The sequence below is a fragment of the Schistocerca nitens genome, chromosome 12 (genome assembly GCF_023898315.1).
Source record: "Schistocerca nitens isolate TAMUIC-IGC-003100 chromosome 12, iqSchNite1.1, whole genome shotgun sequence".
Classification (NCBI taxonomy): domain Eukaryota; kingdom Metazoa; phylum Arthropoda; class Insecta; order Orthoptera; family Acrididae; genus Schistocerca; species Schistocerca nitens.
Genome location: NC_064625.1, coordinates 133,765,037 through 133,778,157, shown reverse-complemented (window position 1 = coordinate 133,778,157; position 13,121 = coordinate 133,765,037). Strand labels below are relative to the sequence as shown.

At 40.5% G+C, this 13,121-nt stretch overlaps 1 protein-coding gene across 2 annotated transcripts in view; it reads right to left on the bottom strand.

The window, feature by feature from the left end:
- Window positions 1-7,533: 7,533 nt before the first annotated feature.
- LOC126215100 (natterin-3-like) overlaps window positions 7,534-13,121 on the bottom strand; it is a 130,241-nt gene continuing 124,653 nt past the window's right edge. For both annotated transcript variants that reach the window (XM_049941750.1, XM_049941749.1), the window contains one exon: window positions 7,534-7,748. In XM_049941750.1, the coding sequence (XP_049797707.1) occupies window positions 7,662-7,748 (87 nt within the window). In that variant the 3' untranslated portion in view covers window positions 7,534-7,661. The remainder of the gene's footprint in view (window positions 7,749-13,121) is intronic.

Here is a 13,121-nt window from a genome sequence, read left to right as displayed (position 1 = left end):
GGCCTATCAGCCCGGAAGTTTTAAGTGAAGTCAATACCGGCCGTGAAAGTTTACATTGTATGATTTTCTAGGTAAAATTCGTCAAACACTTAAGGAAATACAAGATGAGAATAGAAAATCACACGAAGAAAATAGTAAAGGACTTAACGAAGTAATAAAAAAATGACAGGAAGAAAACAGAAAATGACAGGAAGAAATGAAATTGAAAATACAAAATGTATCTGCTGAGATGAGGGAAGAAATAAAAAATGACCTTCAACCAATAATTAACAGTTTTGCAAATAGAATACGTGAGTTTGAAACGGAACACGAAAACTTGAAGACATGTCAGCGTAATGAAAAGGACGAACTATTAGCTAAAATTCAAACCGTAATTGCGATAGCACAGATAAAAGAACAAAAAGAACAGCTTAACACAATGGTAAAAGAAATTAGTGAACAAATGGAAACTTTGACATTAGATTCTGAAGAACAGAAAGTCCCAGCTGTTTGGCATATAAAAACTGCACTGGTGTGATATTTACTGTCAAACATTAGAAAATAAAAAAAAAGCTGTTAAATGTCTTGAGACATGATTTCTCCGAAAGTAAGAAGTAAAATAAGTTAAGGGAAACCTTTAAAAGTCCTTTGAATTGTGCTAAAAATCATGTACAGGAAATCCAGCGAACAATAAGAATTTAATTTGAAATGTTTCAAGAGGAGCCTCAAAAATTTAAAGTGCAGTAGGAGATGTTTGTTTGCTGGATTATGTGGACAGTACAGTCTGCTGTTGCGTAGCCGTGACATATTTCTATCATTTACGCCCGAAAGAGTAAAAACGTTCAATAATTTTTCATTCTGAAAACTTTTTCGGTAGATAATCCTACAAACATGAGGAAAGGGGCTTAATGACTGTCGGTCTATATTCGGAACCCGCTCCAGCTACTGCCGGGTCTGGGTTGTTACTATGGACTTTGGCAACGTTAGTTTCGGAGGGTGGCCGGATGCAATTCCTGTCGCCACTAGGGGCTTAATGTCTTATGAAAATTTCCTTGATTTCTTGAACGACATTGAACGAATGGTGTGGTTGTGCTTTACAGGTGTCTGCAAGAACATTTCAGGCAGCGACAGGGCAGAGAACTATCATGGCATTGTGCAACAAGTACTGCGGTAATAACACTTCATGTGACATGGTACTAATATGTGCGGCTGGTCCCGGCGGAGGTTCGAGTCCTCCCTCGAGCATGGGTGTGTGTGTTTGTCCTTAGGTTAAGTAGTGTGTAAGCTTAGGGACTGATGACCTTAGCAGTTACGTCCCGTAAGATTTCACATACATTTGAAAATTTTTTTTGGTACTAATTTTTACTAAATTTGTTGAACCATCATTCGGACTCCTTTCCGGGATGACCACTTTTAGAGGAGAGCATAGAGAACTTTTCTACCAGTACGTTTTCAAATGGAAAGGCGCTATCAACGCATTTGCAATACCACAGTAATCTTGGAATGATGCTGGTGTTTACAAAGCGAAGCTAGGAGGCAAAGTATTGGGTTGTTGTATAAATTCGTAGCGTTTTTCCATAAGTGTAATAAACACAATAGACGCAAATTATAGGGAATGGTTTATCAATAATATACTCTCCTTCACTCTTTACACCAGTCCGCCAACGCTGGGGCAACTTTTCGATTCCGTGACTGTAGAAATCAGCTGGTTTCGAGGCGAAGAATTTGAAGAGCCATGTTCGGACCAATTCTCATCCGGATAGGAAGTTTCTTGAAGGTCTTTCGATAGAGAGTGGGAAACTTGGAGTTCCATCAGTTGCCTAACATTATGTTTTGTCGATGTGTTAAGGGGCTCCGGAAAGGCTCAAAATCATGAAAAGTTCAATTTTTGCTTTTTTGCGTTTTCTGAATCTGCAGACTATTACCTTTTAATAGATATATAATTTATTCAATTCCGAAGACTGCAACTATTTTTAAATTTTTTTTGATATGTGTTCTACATGGGCGTGACCCACTGTGGCGTTGTTAAACTGCTGTCAAATGGTGTTGTTATTAACGTCCGCGTTCATCAGGTACATTTTAGTGATGTGAGATAAAGTATGTGTTGTGGCTAACCTGTGATGGTTCAATATATATCGCTGGTGTGATTGTCGATTGTTTCATGTTTATTTACTCTGTCGTTATCTCGAAAATATTCGTAATTAATTCTGTTTCTTGAGTCTCTGTATTGTTGAAGTATAATAATGAGTAAAAGTAAAGTTATTAGAAATCCTCTGAAGGCTTTTAAGAAAAGGAGAAATGTTGGAAAGCCAAAGGTATGTGTTATTACTGTAAACAATAAAGACGATAACCAAGTGAGTGAACCTAACCTCTCAAGTACACCTGCCCATAGCAGTCAAAGTGGGAAAGAAAATACTTGCTAACTGGTGAAGTGTACACTCATAATCATAGTCTGCCTCATGCAATAATGGAGGTGATAAAACCTATTTTCAGAGACTTAGCAGCACCTGAACTGTTGAAAAAGTGTATTCACGGAAAAACTCAAAACCCCAATGAAAGTGTAAATAGTGTTATATGGTCGAGAATCCCCAAGACTGTATTTCTTGGAATAGAAACACTTCACTTCGGTGTGTATGATGCTGTTGCGACTTTCAATGATGGCAACATTGTAAGGTGCAAGGTATTTAGAAATATGGGAATGAAGATAGGTTCTAACATGGTACGAGCAATGCTTGCTTTAGACAAGGAACGCCTTCGGGCTGCAGACAGGGCTGTAAAGAGTCTAGAAATACAAGCAAGAGTAAACAGGGGGAGGAACAAGAGGAAGCTGGAGGTGGTGTTTGCAGAGGATGAAGATAATCCATCCTATGGACCTGGAATGCACTAAAAAGTTAATCCAATCTTTGTCGCTCGATTCCCAAAACTTTTATTTTCTCATACTAATTACATGTTTTCTAAGGATCTTCCAAACATATTTGTTTCAAACTTTCAGTAAATGTTACACAGTACCTTCTGCATAATCTAACACATCCTTTTTCCAAAAAACTGTATATTTTTGAATATATAAATAAAAAGTTGCAAAAAAATGTTGTGAATTTTCATTACAATTGAAAAAAAAATCATCTTTAATAACTGAACTAAAATTTTGTAAAATCCCTGTGTTAAGTTGTAGCCCATATTCCAATAAATAATCTGTAAAAAGTTCAACTTCCTACCTCAAATACTTTGTGAGGAAAGATGTAATTTATAAGCGTTATTTTAACATTGCAAGTATAGGGCGTTCCGGAGCCCCTTAAGGTCTTTGTAGGGGAAGTTGGAAGTTTCTGCTTTGGTTGGCGTCAACCATTTCTTTCTGTTCCTTACGTTACAATAACCAGTAACGATGCAGGATACGAATGGTCTGAGTTGTTCACAACCCAACTGATGACTCGCAAGCAGAGATGCACATATGGCCAGCCGCTGATTTTTGTGATTTTGGCTCGGAGCCTGTGGTACCCTTACACACCATTTCTGAACCCTCCCCACAGCATACAGGATGGTGGAATGATCATTCATCAAATTTTCCAGTTCCCGAGTCCTACAATGACGTGAATCATTGTGTATCAATGCGTTTAAACGACGTTCATCAAACACCGTAGGTCTTCCTAACCGTGAAATGACACAAATGTCCTCCTTAAGGGGCTCCGCAACGCCCTATACTTGCAATGTTAAAATAACGCTTATAAATTACATCTTTCCTCACAAAGTATTTGGGGTAGGAAGTTGAACTTTTTACAGATTATTTATTGGAATATGGGCTACAACTTAACACAGGGATTTTACAAAATTTTAGTTCAGTTATTAAAGATGATTTTTTTTTCAATTGTAATGAAAATTCACAACATTGTTTTGCAATTTTTTATTTATATATTCAAAAATATACAGTTTTTTGGAAAAAGGCTGTGTTAAATTATGCAGAAGGTACTGTGTAACATTTACTGAAAGTTTGAAACAAATATGTTTGGAAGATCCTTAGAAAACATGTAATTAGTATGAGAAAATAAAAGTTTTGGGAATCGAGCGACAAAGATTGGATTAACTTTTTAGTGCATTCCAGGTCCATAGGATGGATTATCTTCATCCTCTGCAAACTCCTCCTCCAGCTTCCTCTTGTTCCTCCTCCTGTTCACTCTTGCTTGTATTTCTAGACTCTTTACAGCCCTGCCTGCAGCCCGAAGGCGTTCCTTGTCTAAAGCAAGCATCGCTCGTACCATGTTAGAACCTATCTTCATTCCCATATTTCTAAATACCTTGCACCTTACAATGTTGCCATCATTGAAAGTCGCAACAGCATCATACACACCAAAGTGAAGTGTTTCTATTCCAACAAATACAGTCTTGGGGATTCTCGACCATATAACACTATTTACACTTTCATTGGGGTTTTGAGTTTTTCCGTGAATACACTTTTTCAACAGTTCAGGTGCTGCTAAGTCTCTGAAAATAGGTTTTACCACCTCCATTATTGCATGAGGCAGACTATGCTTACGAGTGTACACTTCACCAGTTAGCAATCCTTTGTTATATTTACACCAACTGTCTTCTTCTTTGGGACACAAGCTATGTTGGGGATTTTCATCGTCTTTATTGTTTACAGTAATAACACATACCTTTGGCTTTCCAACATTTCTCCTTTTCTTAAAAGCCTTCAGAGGATTTCTAATAACTTTATTTTTACTCATTATTATACTTCAACAAAACAGAGACTCAAGAAACAGAATTAATTACGAATATTTTCGAGATAACGACAGAGTAAATAAACATGAAACAATCGACAATCACACCAGCGATATATATTGAACCATCACAGGTTAGCCACAACACATACTTTATCTCACATCACTAAAATGTACCTGATGAACACGGACGTTAATAATAACACCATTTGACAGCAGTTTAACAGCGCCACAGTGGGTCACGCCCATGTAGAACACATTTCAAAAAAAATTTAAAAATAGTTGTAGTCTTCGGAATTGAATAAATTATATATCTATTAAAAGGTAACAGTCTGCAGATTCAGAAAACGCAAAAAAGTAAAAAATTGAACTTTTCATGAATTTGAGCCTTTCCGGAGCCCCTTAAGGGGGGGGGGGGGCGGGTAGGACGTCAAACGGGCCGACTTGGAGCAGGAGAGTCACCACAGGACATTTTAATCTCCACTGTCTATACTTTTACAAGTAAATTCATATAACTTTGTCAGCATAACCAGGAAGGATTCAGGATTCACACTCATAACAGCGGAAGTTCTGTTGTGGGTTGGCAGGAGAGCCAACACCGGAATACAAGAGGAAGCCGAAAGGCACGCGTTTTAGCTCACGCAGGCTGGCGTGAGGTCTGGAACAGGACAAGGAAATTCGAATTTAGAAAAACGGACGTAGCTGGTGGAATACTTAACTTTAATCCATTAATGGTGAACATCGCTCTTGACGGTACATTATTCACAGTATCAATAGTAACTGGTAATGGCGCCTTGCTAGGTCGTAGCAAATGACGTAGCTGAAGGCTATGCTGAACTATCGTCTCGGCAAATGAGAGCGTATTTTGTCAGTGAACCATCGCTAGCAAAGTCGGTTGTACAACTGGGGCGAGTGCTAGGAAGTCTCTCTAGACCTGCCGTGTGGCGGCGCTCGGTCTGCAATCACTAATAGTGGCGACACGCGGGTCCGACGTATACCAACGGACCGCGGCCGATTTAAAAGGCTACCACCTAGCAAGTGTGGTGTCTAGCGGCGACACCACAAGTTCAAACTTCAAAATCATAACAAAATAATTATTTTTACATGTGAAACTTCATCATTTGTTGCTATAGGTACACTTTTCTTCATAAGTAAGAGAGACTTCTATGAATTTTGCACAGCATACAAATCATACTTACAGGTGTCTGAAACTCTAGAATCTGTCTAATTTATGAAAAAATGTGTGAGCTGTTACGTTTTAAACTTTGTGTTTAGAAAAAAATCAAATTTTGTAGTTAATTACCTCAATTTTTACAACAGTTTTTAATAGATTTGAAAAATTCTATAGTTTCATACACTTGTGAGCATGGTTTGTATGCTGTGCAAAATTCATCAAAGAATCTCTATTACTTGTGAAGAAAAGTGTATCTATAGCAACAAATGCAGCCAACAGTATGTGAATAAATGATGAAATTTCATATCTAAAAAAAATTATTTTGTTATGTTTTTGCACTTCTACTGCTATGAGTGTGAATCCTGAATCCTTCCTGGTCATGCTGACAAAGTTTTACGAATTTATTTGTAAAAGTATAGACAGTAGAAAATAAAACGTCTTGTGGTGCCTCTCCTGCTCCAAGTCGGCCCATTTGACGTCCTACCCCCCTCAAAATGGGAAAACCATTTTATTGCCGTGCTCTGTTCAGTGGCATTATCCTCAAAAACGGCGCTAATCTTTTTGGCTCCCTCCGTTGCTATCGCCCCTCTATTTATCTCAAACAGAATAATATGGTGGAAATTTTCCTCTTTCTCCATTTGACACTCAATTAGCTAGCGTCCACAATCCACTCATTATCTCCAAGCGACATAATGACAGTACGTGAACTCAAATAGTAACAGTGAACTACAAATAAAAAACGACAGTCGATAACTAAACCCAAAGCAACGGGAATATCAACACAAAAAAAAATTAAAAAAGTAAAAAAATAAAGAAAAAGATGCTAGACTCAAGCACCAACCTAAAATCACACAAACTGGGAAGAGGTATATTTTTAGGTATTTGACATCGACCTGTGTACTCTGGATGCTTCGCTATTTTTGTCAGACAGTGTATTTTGGTCCAACAGTGTATTTCCCAGACGTAACACACCGAGCGATGTGGTGCAGTGGCTAGCACACTGGACTCGCATTCGGGAGGACGACGGTTCAATCCCGCGTCGGACCATAGTGACTTGGGTTTTCTGTGATTTCTCTAAATCGCTCCAGGTAAATTCCGGGATGGTTCCTTTGAAAGGGCACGGCCGACTTCCTTCCCCGTCCTTCCCTAATCCGATGAGACCGATGACCTCGTTGCCTGGTCTCCTCTCCAAAACAACCAAAACGCAAACGTAACTCACAGGGCTATGAAAACACAGAAATTAAAAATGTTTAGTGATCTATCTTTGTTCCCGTAAGTACCTCCTTGTTCGATGTAAGAGAGGGCCTGAAGACACCAATCTGTTGGTGGCTGAATAAGAAATTCATGTAAACAAATAAATGAACTGTTTGATAAAAAGCGCCTTGCCACGGTTCGTGCGGCTCCCCCCGTCGGAGATTCGACTCCTCCAATGGGCATGGATGTGTGTTGTCCTTAGCGTAAGTTAGTTTAAGTTAGATTAAGTAGTGCGTAAGCCTAGGGACCGAAGACCTCAGCAGTTAGGTCCCCAGGAACTTACCACAAATTAAAAAAAAAGATATTGGTAAAAATTCGGACATCAGGAGTTGAGACAGTGGGAACAATATGTATGGACGAGGGAGTTTAGGAAAAGGCTGTGGCGTCAGCGACACAAAAGAATCAAGGCAATGAGCAGACAGAGTGTTTATTGACATAATTGAATGGTCTGACAGCACGTGTATGTGAGTTTTGGACGCGGCAAATCAGTCAGTCTTGCCTCCTCCGGCAGTGTGTGGTTTCGCCTGGACGTTCCTGGTCTATCGACCCACCAAGATCTCGTACTCGCCGTATGCCACTTCCTCACCCCCGTACGGGATATAGCACACGCCGTGCGACGGCTGCACCTGTGGGAAGAAGAGAACAAACGCAATAAGCAAACACAAAAAGTGTAAGTGGTACGTAACGGAATTTACGGCTGGTGACGAAGATGCATTTGCAATGTCAAATCTCGAATGAGGTGTGTGCCCACGTTGGTAGAACGCTGAAGAGCAAAAGAAACTGGTACACCACTAGGGCCCCCGCGAGCATGCATAAGCGCCGCAATATGACGTGCCATGGACTCGTCTACTGTCTGAAGTAGTGCTTGAGGCAATTGACGTCAAGAATCGACAGAAAACCACTATACGAGGTGCATTCAAGTTCTAAGGCCTCCGATTTTTTTTTCTCCGGTCTGGAAAGAGATAGAAACATGCGCATTGTTTTAAAATGAGGCCGCGTTCATTGTCAATACGTCCCAGAGATGGCAGCACCGTACGGCATATGGAATTTTACTGCCAGCGGCGAGAATGAGAACTGTTTTAAATACTTAAAATGGCGACGTTTTCCTTACTTGAACAGCATGCAATCATTCGTTTTCTGAATTTGCGTGGTGTCAAACCAATTGAAATTCATCGACAGTTGAAGAAGACATGTGGTGATGGACTTATGGATGTGTCGAAAGTGCGTTCGTGGGTGCGACAGTTTAATGAAGGCAGAACATCATGTGACAACAAACCGACACAACCTTGGGATCGCACAAGCCGGTCTGACGACTTGATAGAGAAAGTGGAGAGAATTGTTTTGGGGGATCGCCGAATGACTGTTGAACAGATCGCCTCCAGAGTTGGCATTTCTGTGGGTTCTGTGCACACAATCCTGCATGACGACCTGAAAATGCGAAAAGTGTCATCCAGGCGGGTGCCACGAATGCTGACGGACGACCACACGGCTGCCCGTGTGGCATGTTGCCGAGCAATATTGACGCACAACGACAGCGTGAATGGGACTCTCTTTTCGTCGGTTGTGACAATGGATGAGACGTGGATGCCATTTTTCAATCCAGAAACAAAGCGCCAGTCAGCTCAATGGAAGCACACAGATTCACCTCCACCAAAAAAATTTGCTGAAAAAATGATGGTGTCCATGTTCTGGGACAGCGAGGGCGTAATCCTTACCCATTGCGTTCCAAAGGGCACTACGGTAACAGGTGCATCCTACGAAAATGTTTTGAAGAACAAATTCCTTCCTGCACTGTAACAAAAACGTCCGGGAAGGGCTGCGCGTGTGCTGTTTCACCGAGACAACGCACCCGCACATCGAGCTAACGTTACGCAACAGTTTTCTCGTGATAACAACTTTGAAGTGATTCCTCATGCTCCCTACACACCTGACCTGGCTCCTAGTGACTTTTGGCTTTTTCCAACAATGAAAGACACTCTCCGTGGCCGCACATTCACCAGCCGTGCTGCTATTGCCTCAGCGATTTTCCAGTGGTCAAAACAGACTCCTAAAGAAGCCTTCGCCGCTGCCATGGAATCATGGCGTCAGCGTTGTGAAAAATGTGTACGTCTGCAGGGCGATTACGTCGAGAAGTAACGCCAGTTTCATCGATTTCGGGTGAGTAGTTAATTAGAAAAAAAATCGGAGGCCTTAGAACTCGAATGCGCCTCGTAATGGTACCTGAATGGGGTAGTAACGTAACGGCAGTTTCTGACACTACTTCATCTAAGTTGTCAGCCACCTGCGTTCACCTAAAGAAGTATACTTATTGTATTAATGGTTACTTGTAACTATTGATCTACCTTTTACGTTCTGACTACTATATTGCTCCGAGAATACGATTAAGAAGCCCACATTGCACAGATTAGTCCTTTACTATGTCACAAACATTTCCAGTTTTGTCACACTGATGCCAAAGCAACGTGACACTGTCAAACATATAACATGATAAGGCCATGCGTCAGACTATGTCATTATTGTGATCTTAGCAACATCTGCTTACTGATATGGCATATCACTGGTGGATAGTCACATAATTTATACCATACTGGACACAAAATAGTATTCATTATATTTTAATGTACCTCTCAAATTATTGTTTACTGCTGTCCCCCCTAGACACTGGTGTCAATACTATACATGTTTTTGCTCATAGAGTGTGGCTGTACAAGCCAACTATTACTAGGTTCAGTTCAATTTCAAATTAATCATCAATATCATGGTATGACATTAACATTTAAATATGCACAGCATGATTGATTTAGTAGATAGTATTTAATATGACTAATTGTAAACACTATAATGACTTAAGCACAAGAACTTTAACCAAACCTAACAGCTGCTAGAATATCTAAAACGTACACATAACTAGAAACACTGTTATCCCTATGACGTAAGTAATTTTGGGAAAAAACTTTACAATGTGGGTGGCAGAGCGGCTCTAGGCGCTTCAGTAAGGGAACCACGCGGCTGCTATGGTCGCAGGTTCGAATCCTGCCTGCGGCATGGATGTGTGTGATGTCCTTTGGTCAGTTAGGTTTAAGTAGTTTTAAGTCTAGGGGACCTCAGATGTTGAGTCCCATAGTGCTTAGAGCCATATGAACCATTTTATAATGGGGTATGAAGTCCCAAAATCATTCATGGAATAAAAACTTTATGCTTTCATATTTGCAGGATGAGGATATTTTCGTTCTTGTTACTTTAGTACATAGAAGAATGGAAACGAAAACTGAGGATTTGCTAGATGAATATCGGGTCGTCTTTGGGAAAAATAAAGGCACAATAGAGATACTTCGGATGTTGAATTTGGCAATGGCCGTAAGAAAAATACAAACACGTTCGTAACATTTGTCGAGCCAGAAAAAGCGTTCGGTGAAGTAAAATAGAACAAAAAGCCCGAAATCCTGAAAAAAATAGATGTAAGCTGTAGGGAGATACGGGTAATATACTACATACACAAGAACAAAGAGAGAAAAGTAAGGCTCGAAGGCAAAGAAGTATGTGATAGGATTGGAAAAGGTGTACCACAAAGATGCAATCTTTCGCCTCTACTGTTCAACATACACATCCAAGATGCAATGATTGAAGTAAAAGAAACGTTTGGAGCGAGATTAAAAATTCAGGCTGAAAAGATATCTTGAGAAGATTCACTGATAACGTGACTGTCCTCAGTGGATGTAAAGAAGAATTGCGGTAGCTGTTGAATGGAGTGAACAATCAAACGACTACAGAATACGGACTGAGAAGGCAGATGAAAGTAATGAGGAGTATCAAAAATTAGGAATAAGTTTAACATTGAAATTGGTGACCTCAGAGTAGGTTATGGAATTCTGCTACCTTGTAAGTACAAGAACGCACAGCAAGAAGGATATGAGAAGTATACTAGCACTTACAGAAAAGGACATCTCTGGGTGAAAGATGTCTCCTAGTATCAAATGTAGACCTTAATTTGAGGAAGAAGTTCCTAAGAATGTACGTTTCGAACATAGCGTCTTATGGAGGTGAATGACCTCTGAGAAAAACATAAAAAAAGAGAACTGAAGCGTTTCAGATGTTGTCCAATAGATCGTTGTGTAAAATTAGGTGGACTGATAAGATAAGGAATTATCAGCAGACAATGACAAACATTTGATAAGATAATAGCATAGCATGGGGTACTGTAATGTTGATAAAACGTATGGATTTTAGTTTACTGTCTAAAAGAATTCATAATAAATAATGGTGTTCTTTTTATTTTCACCGAAATATCCTTCTTCAGCGTGTACAATTCAGGAAGTGGAGCATCAGTCTGACACCTCACATTAATTTTGCAATGTTGATAAAGTGATTGATATTGAGCTACAAAGTCGTCTACCTGAAAGACGAAACTCATGCAGTGAAATCCACGTGAAATATTGTCTGCAGCTGTTCATTTTCTGAATGTGTTAAAACTGTGTCCGTTGATGGATTTTGTAATTTGAGGTCAAGATAGCCTATTGTTTCTTCTGCTTTGATTTCCATAGTGAATTGAGTGTTATTTGGTATGTTACACATCTGCAGGCTTAAACTGTTTTTATTCGTTATTGTGGTTCGTCTTTGTATGTTCAGCTAAGTATTAGTGAACGACCTTTGCAGTGTGTTGTGCAGAGGATTTTTGAAATTGGCATCTGGCCTCATGCACCTTTGCGCTTACGTATTTTCAGGCTAGTTCCTGAGCGTTGGTGATCCTAAATTGTTGTTTTGTCCTAAGAATGTTTCCTGTCTCTTTGCAAATTGTTGGATCAAGCTTTAGTTCTACGGCATTATTATTCAGAAACATTCTTCTTGTGTGGAATCCGTGTGGTTTTGTGTGTCTGTGTATCTGTGTATGTGTGTGTGTGTGTGTGTGTGTGTGTGTGTGTGTGTTTGCAGGCTTAGAAACTCTTTGAGTGGCCTATTTCCAAGAAAGGGACGTGACAACTTACGAGAGTGGAGAATTGGTAGAGGGATGGGAGAGGGGGATAGAGAAGATAGGGGTGCGGGAACAAGATGTCGTCATGTGCTCGCCATTCCCTAAAACCAGAGGTATATTCTTGACACCACATGGCCATTACGTTCCTACACTACTGACCATTACAATTGCTACACCAAGAAGATATGCAGATGATAAAGAGGTATTCATTGGACAAATATATTATGCTAGTACTGACATGTGATAACATTTTCACGCAATTTGGGTGCATAGATCCTGAGAAATCAGTACCCAGAACAACCATCTCTGGCCGTAACAACGGCCTTGATAAGGCTGGCCATTGACTCAAACAGTAGTGACTGGCGTATTGTGACGAGCCAGTTGCTCGGCCACCATTGACCAGACGTTTTCAATTAGTGAGAGATCTGGAGAATGTGCTGGCCAGGGCAGCAATCGAACATTTTCTGTATCCAGAATGGTCCGTACAGGACCTGCAACATGCGGTCATGCATTATCCTGCTGAAATGTAGGGTTTCGAAGGGATACAATGAAGGGTAGAGCCATGGGTCGTAACACATCTGAAATGTAACTTCCACTGTTCAAAGTGCCGTCAATGCGAACAATAGGTGACCGAGACGTGTAACCAATGGCACCCCGTACCATCACACCGGGTGATACGCCAGTATGGCGATGACTAATACACGCTTCCAATGTGCGTTCACCGCGATGTCGCCAAACACGTATGCGACGATCATGATGCTGTAAACAGGACAGAGATTCATCCTAAAAAACGACGTTTTGCCATTCGTGCACCCAGATTCGTCGTCGAGTACACCATCGCAGGCGCTCCTGTGATGCAGCGTAAAGGGTAACCGCAGCCACGGTCTCCGAGCTGATAGTCCATGCAGCTGTAAACGTTCGTGCAGATGATTGTTGTTTTGCAAACGTCCCCATCTGTTGACTCAGAGATCGAGATGTGGCTGCACGATCCGTTACAGACATGCGGATAAGATGCCTGTCATCTCGACTG